The following is a 14,111-nucleotide window of genomic DNA, read 5'->3' on the forward strand; positions in this document are numbered from 1 at the left end:
TCAATACCGACCGTTTAATATATGAAATATCTGTTATACAGATGACGAAGGATATGTTCAATTTGTCCTAACTTCAATCTCGTCTCCTCTTTTTCGAATGTGAGCTACCGAATTATTATTTTTCCGGTTTGTACTAGTAACATAAGCAACACAAAGGGTGTTACAAGGTAAGTAAGATCTGCTTACCCTTCTGGAGCACCTGAGATCACCCCGGTTTTTGGTGGGGTTCGCGTTGCTCATTCTTTAATTTTCTATGTTTTTTTTTTTGTTTGTTTTTTTGTTTGTTTTTTTTTTTATCTTTTGGTTTTTTTCTTTCTTTTTCCATGGTGTTGTCAGTTTATTTTCGACTTTTGAGTTTGTATGGCCCTTTGATATCTTTTGCCTCTCTCTGTAGCTCACATGGGCCTTATGTGCCATTAGTTGGTGTCCGTCCGACGTCTGTCGTCGTTGTTAACTATTTCAAGAATCTTCTCCTCTGAAACTAATACCTTCATACTGTAACTGAATGTTCCTAAGGGTATCTAGTTTATTAATTGTATCCGAAGTTTTGATCCATCGACAAACATGGCCACCATGGCTGAAAATAAAACATCATGAGGGGTCAAATGCATTTTTTGGATAATATCTCAAAAACTAACCACTAAAGCATTTAGAGCAAATCTGACATTGGCTGCCACTTAATTAGTTATTTTATGGACATTTTTCAGTTTTTGGGTAGTATCTTGAATATTATTGAAATTAAAGTCGATAAACTGTAAACAGTCAAAAAAGGTTCAAGAATGATCTACAAGAACCTTAAGGAGTATTTGCCATAGAAAGAAAAAAGATCGTGATTTGTTCATCTAGTTTGTTTACTTTTCAAACATTATGAATACTGATACTTGTCACAGATAATTTCGCTAATACTGTAATATCATATAGGCATTGTAAGTGCAAAAAAAAAAACAAGTGGACGTGGACATTCAAAATAAAATACTACTTAGAAATCTAAGGAATAGCAACAAACCCCAGCAAAAATTTGGGGTGATGTGCATGCAGGAAGGGGAAGCTTTAAGTTTCAGAACATTGCACAATTATTCGATATTTATTTATGTGATTCTTGTAGAAGATGTTAGAAACACACCAATTAGACACCAACTCAAAAGACAATACTAACAAACCAAAAACATTTAAGAGGGCAGCATACAATCTTCAACAAATGAACTGGTCTCTATACAGTATGGCAGTGCTCTGGACCTACACGTACAGTAATATATATAAACTAAAATGAGCAAAACATATGGACAAAAATATTTACTGATTAATAGAGTAATTTTGAGATTGTTGATCAATTCAGTACAAAAAGTTTTCAAACCACTTGATATTTATACATAACTATATAATAACATAATGTTTTGAACATGTTGTAATCTAGTACCAATTATACATGATAATTTGCACAGACATTTGGTGCAAGTCATTATTTCGACACTACTGTACTTTTGTCAAGTAATAAAAGGTTATCTTCAACAGTTAACCAGCTTCATGTTTGGTGGCAAATTTATGATTTTTTAGAACTTCAAAATAATATTGAGTGAGCAAATAATGAATTCGCATTGCATTTGTTGAGGACGGGAACATGTCAATGTCATAATTATGAACTCTTCTTGTTTTTTTTTAATCAGACACAGTGGCGGATCCAGCCATTTTAAAAGGGGGGGGTTCCAACTATATGCTCCCATTCAAATGCATTGATCGGCCAAAAAAGGGGGGTTCCAACCCCCGGACCTCCCCCCCCCCCCCCCTTCTGGATCCGCCACTGTGACACCTGCAGTCAGTTTCTTACCGCGCTAGTGTCAGGTGTACTAGTGATAACAGACAGACATATCTTCTCAAAGGCTGAGTGAAGACGCAACCAATATCAAATTTAAAAGTCTTTCAGTTTACACATCCTGGTTTCGAATCTTCGACATTGCCTCTGCATTCGAGGGAATCACAGAACTGTTGGAATAGAAAGTATAGATTTAAATAAAGTTGGAAAGTTTGATGAACTTAAATGTTACTATATAATGTTTCTGCTTCATGATTTAATAACGATCGAAATCATTGGGATGTCGAATTACCAAACAATCAAAAAATATTAAAAAAAAAAAAAACAGCTCAGTTCCGTTCCCACACTGTAATAATGGTACAAGCATAAGTCAGACCGTTTTATACTCTTCTTCATATTTGTATTCTTCATGATGACTCTGGGGTTTTTAACCCCCTTTTTCGAAATGGCTGGATCCGCGCCTGTACTTTACAGTGTGGGTTACGCTCATTGTTGACCTGTGGTGACCTGAAGTTGTATGCCTTAGTATTTATAGTGGTACCATTTGCAATCATACCACATATTATTGTTTTGTTTATAGCTATCTTTATTATCAATTCAATTTTTTTTCCAGTTTGTGACATATAACAACAACAAATACAAATAAAGACAATAACTAAGTAACTCAATATATATATATATAATAATAATAATAATAATAATTTATTTGCAAAATACACACATATGGGTCAAGCAAACACAAATACAACATTTACTACAGACAGTGAAGAATTACAAATATAAACATAAAAAAACATAGTTATAAATGGTAATTAATGTAACCTTTGATGCATGGACATGGACCTCATTTTCGCAATTCTAAAGATTGCTTTATAAAGTCACCAATTTCTGTCAAAAGCTCAGATTTAGGATTTAAAAGTTGTTTTAGCTTTAAAAGTGGTTGATAATTTGTAAAATCAGGATTTATATTATTAATCTTTAAAAATAAGCAATCTCTTAAAGTTGAGTTTAGTTTGCAATATAGAAAAAAAATGGTACAAATTGTATATACCGGTAATTGGTTGTTCGTGGACAGAAGCTTCCGTAATTCCTTCTGGACTAATAAATAAAACAATGAAAGAGGGACGAAAGGTACCAAAGGGACAGTCAAACTCATAAATCTAAAACAAACTGACAACGCCATGGCTAAAAATGAAAAAAAGACAAACAAACAACAGCACACACGACACAACATAGAAAACTAAAGAATAAACAACACGAACCCCACCAAAAAACTAGGGGTGATCTCAGGTGCTCCGGAAGGGTAAGCAGATCCTGCTCCACATGCGGCACCCGTGAAAGATATGTTTTTGTTAATTTGCTCAACGCGAGATATGAATTGACAGTTGAAAAATAAGGTACCCTTTAAAACAGAAAAAAATACTTTGTATTAGACCACAGGACAACTCAATGCTCCGCTTACAGGACAGATCTTAACAGCTGCGTGAGGAGGAAGTTTAGGCGATAATGCATGTTTCCATTATTTTGTCATCCTTTTAAGCATATTAAGGAACTTTTGCATCATGTTCAGTGGCGGCAAACCCAGGCAGGGGTCGGGCGTAGAGGCTGTTAGTTAAAAATTCATGTGTTCCACGATATGTTTACACAAATTGAGTGTCAAATCGTCCAAAAAAAATATTCAATTATCGGGCATTACGCCCATTGTCAAAAATCCTGGATCTGCCCCAGATTTTTTATTACTTATGTCTTGTGTTCCCGACTTACTGAATCAAGTTAAAATACGAGAAGAGTAATATACATTTTTTTGGTACACTTTAGAAATTTAGAAACTCTCATGAGGTTTCAGCTCAGTCAAAGTTGACCTTAGATGGATTACGCTTTTCTTTTTCAGTCCATTTCTTTTCATCGTAAAGCTCCTTGAGTATATTATAAACCAATATTTTTGGTTTGTCCATTCTAAAGTGCACGTTTTTCTGACGCACTTCAATTACATCGTTTTACCTTTTTTTTCATTTAATTCAATCATTTTGAACATGAACTTTTATAACTTTCATAACGCTTTTAAAACTTTATCAAGCACTGTAAAATGTATCCTTTTGCATGATATGACTGTTTGGGTCCGTGTAACACTAAGCAATTCAAAATTTCAAAAAAATTTCCATTTTATTTTGGATTTTTGATAAAAGTTCTAAAATATCAAAATTCCCTTTTTTTTTAAATTTTGATTGGTTCTTATTCAAGAAACTCAGGCGGAGAATAATTTGTTTTCGAATGCAATATATGGTGTTTACATTTTTTCATATCACATTTAAATAAGTATTTACACTGCATAAATATAGGGTAGATAATGGTGTACAACGGTCAGATAACTCGCTGATTATCATTATTGATAAGGGGTTGTATTATAGTGATATCAAAATTATTAATTTAGGTACTTATCTAATACACAACGTGTGAAAGTCATGCACTTCTAATATGGATTACGAGTAGCTAAAAATGTGACCTAAGTAAACACGATGACAGTGCTAAAGTTGAACTCTACACATTTGGATATTCATATTTTATCTTAGCATCTGACCTTACGACATCGTTTTTACTTACACGACTTATGGTAACGTCTGCTGATGTGTACCGGGAAAATTAACCGAAGTAAGCTCAGCTATAATGTGAATTTTTAAAACAAGGTGACACCGAAAATTTCAACTTACAATTGTTTGCCGTATATTTTACCGATACTATCCAATTTTCGGAGTTTATGATAGTACCGTGAATTTGACAGTGATTTCAGGACCTATATAGTGATGCTATCTTTCTGACTTAGTATTGCCGTCTTCTTTCTTATCGTTTTTCGTGATTTGTGCCAATGTGTTTTCAATTTTCCTGTCATTTTTCGTATTCTGTGATGTTCCATTTCTTTTGATGTTGTGTTGCCGTAGATTTTTTAACATTATTGCCACGATATCTCTGGCATTCCCTTACCGTCAGATTGACATGCATTTCTTATTCTGAAATTTTGTTTTCATTAGTTGTATTCCTGGATTTGTATTCTGTTTGATTACCGCAAGTTTTTATTAGCATACTTATAATACGATACAAATCATGGATACCAAAATGCGTCGCATGTCTCCTCTTGAAGACGAAACCGGATTGGTTGACATGGATGAAGGAGACGTTAAAGGAAGAAAAAGAAAATTGCAAATGAACTTCGGGGCTCTGTGTGTCATCTGGCTATTCACATTTACAGCATATTCTGGTTTGCAAAATCTAGAAACCGCGCTGTACCAGGATGTAGGATTATATACCTTAGCGGCTTTGACAGGTGGCGGTGTCATCGCATGTCTCTTAGCACCAACAGCTATAAGTTACATTGGATCCAAAGGAGCTCTTATAGTATCCTGGATATGTCTTTCATTTTTTGTAGCCGCTAATTTCTTTGGTTTCATAGGAAGTGGCTTTAAATATTTGCTTGTGATTGCTGGCGGAGTGGAAGGTCTATCTACGGGATTAATGTGGACCGCACAAGGATCTATAACTACGACAATAGCCATGGAGTATCATGAAATAATAGGGGAACCCATGGAGAAGACCCTAAGTACTATGTTTGGAATATTTTGTATGTTCTTTCAAAGCACTCAAGTGTGGGGTAATTTAATATCTTCTCTTGTTTTACAACAAACATCCCAAATTACAAAACACGAATCTAATTTCACATTCTGTGGAGCAGATTTCTGTCCATCAGATGTTGCAGTGTTGCGAGGAGGCAAACACGGAAATGGCACTGGCGGGCCGTCAAGTTTGCCAGAACCTCGACTCATAAACATTCTGACTGGGATATACTTAGGTTCTACTGCTGTCGGGCTTCTCATAACTATAGCCTTCTTAAAACCAGTTAAATCTTCAATGAGCGACAGTGGAGTGACACTTAAAGTCCGCCTCCTTTCTACCGTCCGTCTACTGTTTACCAATCTGAACATGTCTATGCTGGTACCATTCAGTTTGTATACTGGCATGGAACAAGTTGTAATGTATGCAGAATTTACAAATGTAAGCTATAAAAGTATCGATTTTCAGAAGTTAAGAAGGAGTTCGGTAGATTATTTTCAATTGATTATTAAAACAAATTACAGTCTGCTTAACAAATACATAATCTACTAAGTAGTCTCTGGTGGTTACCAATGTACATGGTTGTCTGTTAGTCTGTAGTACTAGTTGCGTCGTAACAATAGATAATCTCACACTTGCGTTCCTAAATGTGCATAATTATGAAGCGTTCCCGAAATTAAGCTCAAGTAGTTTCTGGTGCCGTTTTGGATGTGTAGCAAGTTGTGAACTTAAAATTTGCTTCTTGATGAAGTCCTCGTTGTAGTTTTGAAACGAAGAACAGTGAGCCAAGCCCCACATACCGCATAGTCAGCTATAAAAGGCCACGAAATGACAAATGTAAAACAATCCAAACGAGAATCCAAACGACTTCATTTTCAACTTATGAGTTTGAATATCCCTTTGATGTTTTACGACCCTCTATTTTATTTAGTTTATAAAATGATAACCCATTATTGTCAATACGCTAGATTTTTCATATTTATAATTTCAGTCATTCGTTGCCTGTAAGCTTGGTATAGAATGGATTGGTTATACTATGATCTGCTTTGGAGTCTGTGATACTGTTGGCTCACTATTAGTAGGATTCATCGGGAAATTTACTGGACGGCCGCCATTGTTTATCATTGCTACGATTTTGAACCTTGGAGTTCTTGGTATTATGAGATTTTGGTCCTTTAAAGAAGAAGTCCCTCTTTATCTATTCTTCGTTATACCGGGTGTATGGGGATTAGCGGATGGTATCTGGCAAACTCAAAGTGGAGGTATGTTTAATATTACATATCTTTCATATATATATATATATATATACACACGAGGGTCTGAAGCGGGGTTACAGAAATGAGAATGATGATATAAAGTGCAGATTCAAGTACATAAAAAATAGAGAATGGATAAAAACAGAGAAAAATTGAGTAATAAATCATAAAGGATAGAGCATAATGTTCAAGATAGTTAAAATGACAAATTGTACGGAAAAAAGACGAATTTAGACCTAAAAGGTCCCTCATTTAAAACCCCATACATGTTACTTCGATGTATTTGTGCTTAAGTTAGAAGAGGAAGGTGTTCGACTCTTTAATGAAAAATTGAAACATGTAAAAGTAGTTTCCTTAATAAAATACAGTTGTTGATGACATAACACACATAACATTCATGAAAACACCGCTATCGTACTATATAAACTTCAAATTTAATATCGGCAGTATAAAAAAGGACTCTGTTGATCAAATAGCATATCTCAGATCTAAGCTTAGTAACGTTATGAATATGCAACCTTCCGTGACTTCTCTGAATATGATTTTATGGAACGCCATGACTGCCCTATGTTAATGATCAGCATTATATTCAGTGCTCACAACATTATATGCAGTGCTCACACCATTATATGCAGTGCTCACAACATTATATAAAGTGCTCACAACATTATATTAAGTGCTCACAACATTATATTAAGTGCTCACAACATTATATGCAGTGCTCACATCATTATACGCAGTGCTCACATCATTATATGCAGTGCTCACAACATTATATGCAGTGCTCACATTATATTAAGTGCTCACAACATTATATTAAGTGCCTACAACATTATATGCAGTGCTCACAACATTATATGCAGTGCTCACAGCATTATATGCAGTGCTCACACCATTTTATGCAGTGCTCACAACATTATATTAAGTGCTCACAACATTATATTAAGTGTTCACAACATTATACGCATATGATTTTATCCAGTAACTTGTCTGAATATGGAGTAACTTTTTATATGAACATGTAAAAGTAACATTTGAATTTCAAAATTATGAAATCCCAACCTAAAACGTAAGTCACTGTCTCGTCAATATACTATCAAATCCAAATATTTTTTGTTGTTGTGATACTTTTTTACGCGTCGTAAGTCCAGCATTTTGCTTCATTATTAATTTCAAAATGTAATCTGTGCCAAGTCATATATAATTATTTTATCTAATTTGTAACCATCAAGTGACACATATATGTTATAAAATCCAGATAGTCTATGCAAACACCCATGAATTATACATAAAGAGCTAAAAGCTTTACATTTGTATAAAATGACATTTTTCAAATCAAATTAAAATTGAGTAAAATACTTATATGTGGGTTATACAGAAAACTTGGTAAACCGTTACGAACTGTCATGATCAGGATCAAAATTTTATATTTACGCCAGACGCGCGTTTCGTCTAAAAAAGACTCATCCGTGACGCTCGAATAAAAAAATGTTTAAAAGGCCAAATAGAGTACAAAGTTGAAGAGCATTGAGGACCAAAAACTCCTAAAATTTTTGCCAAATACAGCTAAGGTAATCTATTGTAAAGCCAATTATACATAACAGAGACAAAGGAAAGGGTGTTAAAAATATAGAATATAAAATACAAAAGGCGTTCATGTAATATAATTTCGGTTTGACTATGATATCATCTGGTTTATTTCAGCCTTGGTAGGCTCTGCCTTTACAGAAGACCAGGAACCAGCGTTTGCCAACCTGAGACTGTTCCAGGCTCTGGGGTTCACTGTGGGTTATCTTTATAATGTACATCTATGTGAATACATCAAACTTTATATAGCAGCAGGGACGTTAGTTGTATCCATGGTATTTGTGGCTATTGTAGAAATCAGGATCCGCTTGAAGAATAAACCAGATGAAAGATTAATTTAACTCGTTTTTCAATTCATGCTATAAAATGCATTTATAATTCATCTATTCATGTAAATACTTATATAACTAAAATGAGTTGTGGGTTCAAATACAACCAACGCAAATGACCAAAAAGGTAAACTTTAAAATCAGTGATTTAGTTTTTAATTATTATCATTTCCTACATCTTTTGGAAATAAAATGTTTTATACGCAATTTTATTCATTTGAAAAATTGTTATAGAAATAAACTTCAAGTCATGTGAAACTTTAAATATAACATCAAAACTACAAGAAGCTTTTAAAAATGTTATCATTAAGATAAACATTGTTTGATTAACAATGTGAATGCCTTCGTAGATATTTTTCTCATTCTAAAATTGTCAATGTCATTTTTTTGTTTATCCTTGTTGCAATAAAAACATTTAGCTATATAAAATTTTATTAATTTGTACATCGTTCCTTTTGTTAACTTGTATAATGTACGTACAGGTAGAGGTTTTCTGTTGACCTTTGAGGATCAAAAAGGTTTGTCGGTCATTCTGCTAGTATTCGTTGGTATTTCACCTTGAACAACATGATAACATTTGAATTGATATTTACTTAATTAGCATGTTTGACCATTATAAAACATTGATACATGGAAATTCTCATTTTGAAATTGAATTTGTATTTGAATTACGTACGTTTCAAAATAGGGATATTCTTTTTAAAAAGTAAAAAAATGACAGAAATAATTTATAAGGTGTATTAATTATAAGACGTGAATAAGAACGCAAAAGGCATGTCCAGTACATAATGTCAATATCATAATTATCCGGTAATTTTATAAAGTTAACAAGATTTCAGTAATCTTAAAGGCGTCCTGGAGCTGGCCGGACATTAGTTTACACATCTACGATGTAATGAATACGTACAACAAATGTAAAATTTAATTCAATATTGATTTACAAAACTATTGATAACAGAAAGTGCAGTCCGAAAAAAGTGCATTTTGTAAAAAGTACTTTTAGATACTGTGACTCTTATAACCATCAAAGTTAATAATGGAAGTTGTCACCGAAAAACAAAATTCACACAAAGAAGACGTAAGGGAACAAAAAAGGAAGCTCTTATTCAATTTTGTGACAATATGCTTTATATGGCTGTTCGTTTTCACGGCATATTCTGGATTGCAAAACTTAGAGGCGGCAGTAAATGCTGAAACTGGACTTTATTCGTTGGCAGCAGTGACTTCCGGCGGAGTTATTTCCTGTCTCGTAGCTCCGACAGTTATAAGTTATATTGGATCTAAAGGAGCTCTTATTGTTGCATGTATTTGTCAGTGTATTTTTGTAGCCGCTAACTACTATCCAAAACCGTATATTTTAATAACAGGCGGTGCCATTGTTGGTTTATCTTCAGGACTATTGTGGACGGCCCAATCATGCTATGTGACAATGATTGCCCTAGACTATCACAAAATAACCGGAGAATCGTTAGAAGCAATACTCAGTAGATTGTTCGGAATATTTTTCATGGCTTTTCAAAGCACACAAGTTTGGGGCAATCTTATTTCGTCAGCAGTGTTCCAGCTAGGCGGTGCATCGACGGAACAGACTAACAACACTTTTTGTGGTGCTCAGTATTGCCCCTCTGAGCAGACGATTAGTAACGGAAATGAGACTTCTGAAGCTGTCGTTAGACCGGACCTACATTTAGAAATTACTCTAATAAGTATATATTTAGGGATCACATTCATTGGTTTACTCCTCACGGTGTTTGTTCTTAAACCAATCAAATCATCCATGAGTGACAAGTATTCTACTTTAAAGGAACGATTGGCTGCTAATTTGAAACTACTTTTTACCGATCTAAATATGGCCATGATAATTCCGTTCGCCCTTTATACCGGCATGGAGCAGGTTATGATGTTTGCTCAGTTTACAACAGTAGGTATATACTGAGTAACAAAAAATTGGTACCACCAAGGGGTAACATGTATTTTAATTTAAAAAAATAGACAGAAATTTCCAAAGTTGCGGAAATATTTTTTTTTTAATAAGGAGATGTGGTATGAATGCCCACGAGACAACTATCCTCCAAAGTTCAAAAAAAGTTGATGGAGGCAATTATATGTGAATTACCTTCACCAATGAGAAAAGTCCATACCTTATAATTATAGTCGGCTATAAAAGGCCCTGTCATGGAAAATATGAAACAATTGAATTGAGAAAAACTGATGGCCTAATTTATAACAAAAAAATTTACGATTTCAACACAAATATGACAGACACGAACCAACGCCAATCACTCAATTACAAGCTCCTGGCTTGGGACAGGCACATATAGAATGTGGCGGGGTTGACGTGTTTGAAGGCTCAAACCCTTCCCTTAAACTGGGACAGTTGGTTTAACAGTACAACATTAAAAAATAACTTAACAATATGTTGAAAAGGGCTTAACTCATCAGATCGATACAATGCAGAAAAACATCTAACAAAAACACAGACCGGACGTTGTCAGAGAATTTATACATGATCCCTCATAACAAAAAAGGACGAAGTACAGTACCGAGAGTACTCACAGCTACTGACTGACAGCTAGTTCAAAGCCAATGAACTAATAAAATCTCATATATCTAAGACTAAAATATCATTCAATTAATCGCTTAAGTGTATCTATAAAAAAGAAGATGTGGTATGATTGCCAACAACTCTCAACAAGAGATGAAATGACACAGAAATTAACAACTTTTGGTCGATGTACGGCCTTAAACTTCAACAACTGTTCATTTGTAAATGAATGCAAACAGGTCGATTGCAGACATATCCATTTTACTTCAATATCTTCTATATCTGCTTATACTGTGCTTTATAAATAATTATGCATATAATTTAGACCTGATTTTTTTCAGTCATTCGTTGCCTGTAAACTTGGGATTGAATGGATTGGCTACACGATGATATGCTTTGGCGTTTGTGATACAGTGGGATCTCTACTAGTTGGAATAATAGCTAAATATACCGGAAGACTAGTATTGTTCTTTTTCAGCACTTTCCTTAATTTAGGTGTCCTGGTTTTTCTACGTGTATGGTCTTTAAGTGGCCAGGTTCCATTTGAACTTTTTTTTATTATACCAGCTGTGTGGGGACTAGCAGATGCAGTGTGGCAAGCTCAGAGCGATGGTATGTTTACGAAAGAGATAGCTATACACATTGTTTACTTGTTTAGATTGTCGGGCTAATGTGTTTTGTCCGTCAACAATTTGTAGTTAACGGCAAGATGAAAAAAATCATTAGATTACGGGGTAACCAACAGTTTGAATAAAATCGACTTTCTTTGTTTAATTTTCATAAACTTTTGACAAAATATTTATAATTATACTTTCACCTGTTGACAAAAATATAAACATTTCAAGAAATTTAAACCCCACAATTTACAGGAATAAATTCATGGACATATAGCAGTTTGACCAACCTTAATTTTGGTCATTGAGAAGCTTGACTCCTCTTTACTAATAGCAGAGACATTAGATACATACATGACATAGCAGTGACATTATATGTCTCTTATAATGTCTCTGCTAATGGTATGTAATTAAAACGTTCAGCTAATTTTTAAAGAGTTAATTCTCTTAAGTTTTATATACTTACTTACTTAATTGCTGAAATATACAAAAAAAAAAATAAGGTGGTCGACATTGTAGCTATTAACATGCATAAATAGTACAGTCGCATGTTATAAAGTATGAAGTGCTTAGAATGGTCGTTGTAGGCAAAATCTGACATCAATAAACTTATTGTCCTCTAATATAATGTATCCTTAGTGTAAGTGAAAGGCTTTGGCAAAACAGGTTTTAAAAGATTGCACTGTAGAGGATATTGTTAATTAAAGAATCAAGTTTAAGGCAAAGCATAACAAACAAGCAATTTATGTGGAACTAACGGCCACAGTTCACTTAGAATGACGAGATCTGACATGATAACAGAATGCCGACATGATTGATTTAACTGACAAATCTGTGCACCATTGGTAGCAATGGATGCGCAAGTTCCTCCAGGTTAAATCCTAAAGAGAACGAGGGCCATGATCCCCAAATACGTCGGATCTTATTCGCATCACCCCCTGGTTTCAGGGGAGTAAAGATTAACAATTCAACAATTTCTAGGCTCGAACTGGTACCAATTCAGAACCGGCCACTCAGGGTAGACATGAGATGGTCTCAACAGAACTTCCTGCGGTAACGCAGGAAACTAAAAAACTAATATGATCCGACGTACAATACAGGAACGGATCATGACCCCTTAATCTTGCCACGTGAGTGAGTCTATACACACTCATTAATTGCCTTTTCTAAATTTCTTTGCTGGACCTGCAGGCTGCTGTGAAACCTTTTTGGGAACATTACGAGGCCTTTTCGGTGGTTTCATATCTGATTAGAAATCTATAAGTTGCGGATGTCGAAGATTTTTTGACGATTGTCTTTTGAAACCTTTGAAACTTTCACTTATCCAGAGCGGCTAGTTCAACTGTGAGGCTGAAGTCACGTGATGTTTATAAGCCGGAAGCGAGATGCGGATCCGAATGATAAAATATGTCATTTAAGGAAAATAAATATATTAATGAAATCTCTTTCATTAAATTTGTTTATCTTATAAGTGATAAACCTTATTGTACACTCACATGCAGGTAATCCGCCGATATTACTAGAGTAAAAACACCATTATAATTCAATACCTAATTTCTTTGATCCTAGCTTTCGGTAACTATGGGAATTCTTTTATCGTTGTTTCACACTTACAATTACCTGTTACGCATTCCGAATGCGCTTTGAGCTTAATGAAAAAAAATCCCAACGTTTCAAAATTTAATCAAGAATTTATTAAACTATTGACGAATATGACAAATTGCTGCTTTATTTGAATTAAATGTTTTGTTTGTTTATTTTCCAGCATTATTAGGATCAGTATTTCACCAGAATCCAGAAATAGCATTTTCTAATTATCTGATGTTCCAAGCTATGGGACTAGCAGTAGCGTACATATATAACATCTACCTCTGTGAAGAAATGAAATTATACATTCTTGGAGTAACTGTCATCATTTCCTTGATATTTCTATGTATTATTGAATTCAGAGTTCGAAGGAGGAAACGAGAGGAGAAATAAGAGTATAATAGTTTGTGAATCTGTAGTGTAATGGCATCCATTTTACTGTCGCGCTTTGTTGTTGTGACGATAAAAATGTTGTAAATAAACGATAAAAATCACACGAGACTTGGTCTAAATAGTCAGAAGCTTCGTGTCATTATGAGGTAAATCTGTTAAGGGATTCTCATTGGTAAATATTACCTTATTGCGTGTGAAGCAAAGGCTTACCTTACATCTGATTGAAAATCATATTTGAGAACATCTATATATGTGAGCGTATCCGTGAGTGAGGCTGGGAAAATCAATGATAGTAGGTAAAAAAAAAATGACAGTGAAGTGTTCAATCAAGTTGGCAGTGATGTGTTGAATTGATAGTTTAATGACGCAATGTCAAACGTAAAAGTA

The 14,111-nt window shown here is 34.3% G+C and overlaps 2 protein-coding genes across 2 annotated transcripts; both read left to right on the forward strand.

Moving 5' to 3' along the window:
• The first annotated feature begins 4,221 nt into the window (after positions 1 to 4,221).
• LOC143076058 (protein unc-93 homolog A-like) lies at positions 4,222 to 9,029 on the forward strand. Its single transcript, XM_076251687.1, has 3 exons — positions 4,222 to 5,854; positions 6,405 to 6,675; positions 8,374 to 9,029. Exons 1-3 carry the CDS (start codon positions 4,910 to 4,912, stop codon positions 8,595 to 8,597), a joined length of 1,440 nt encoding a protein of 479 aa, XP_076107802.1. The 5' UTR covers positions 4,222 to 4,909; the 3' UTR covers positions 8,598 to 9,029.
• A 331-nt stretch (positions 9,030 to 9,360) lies between these two features.
• LOC143076059 (protein unc-93 homolog A-like) lies at positions 9,361 to 13,825 on the forward strand. Its single transcript, XM_076251689.1, has 3 exons — positions 9,361 to 10,506; positions 11,472 to 11,742; positions 13,510 to 13,825. The coding sequence occupies exons 1-3, from the start codon at positions 9,622 to 9,624 to the stop codon at positions 13,722 to 13,724; spliced, it is 1,371 nt and encodes a 456-aa protein (XP_076107804.1). The 5' UTR covers positions 9,361 to 9,621; the 3' UTR covers positions 13,725 to 13,825.
• Positions 13,826 to 14,111: the final 286 nt, after the last annotated feature.

Source organism: Mytilus galloprovincialis, chromosome 5 (assembly GCF_965363235.1).
Source record: "Mytilus galloprovincialis chromosome 5, xbMytGall1.hap1.1, whole genome shotgun sequence".
In the NCBI taxonomy this organism is placed as follows: domain Eukaryota; kingdom Metazoa; phylum Mollusca; class Bivalvia; order Mytilida; family Mytilidae; genus Mytilus; species Mytilus galloprovincialis.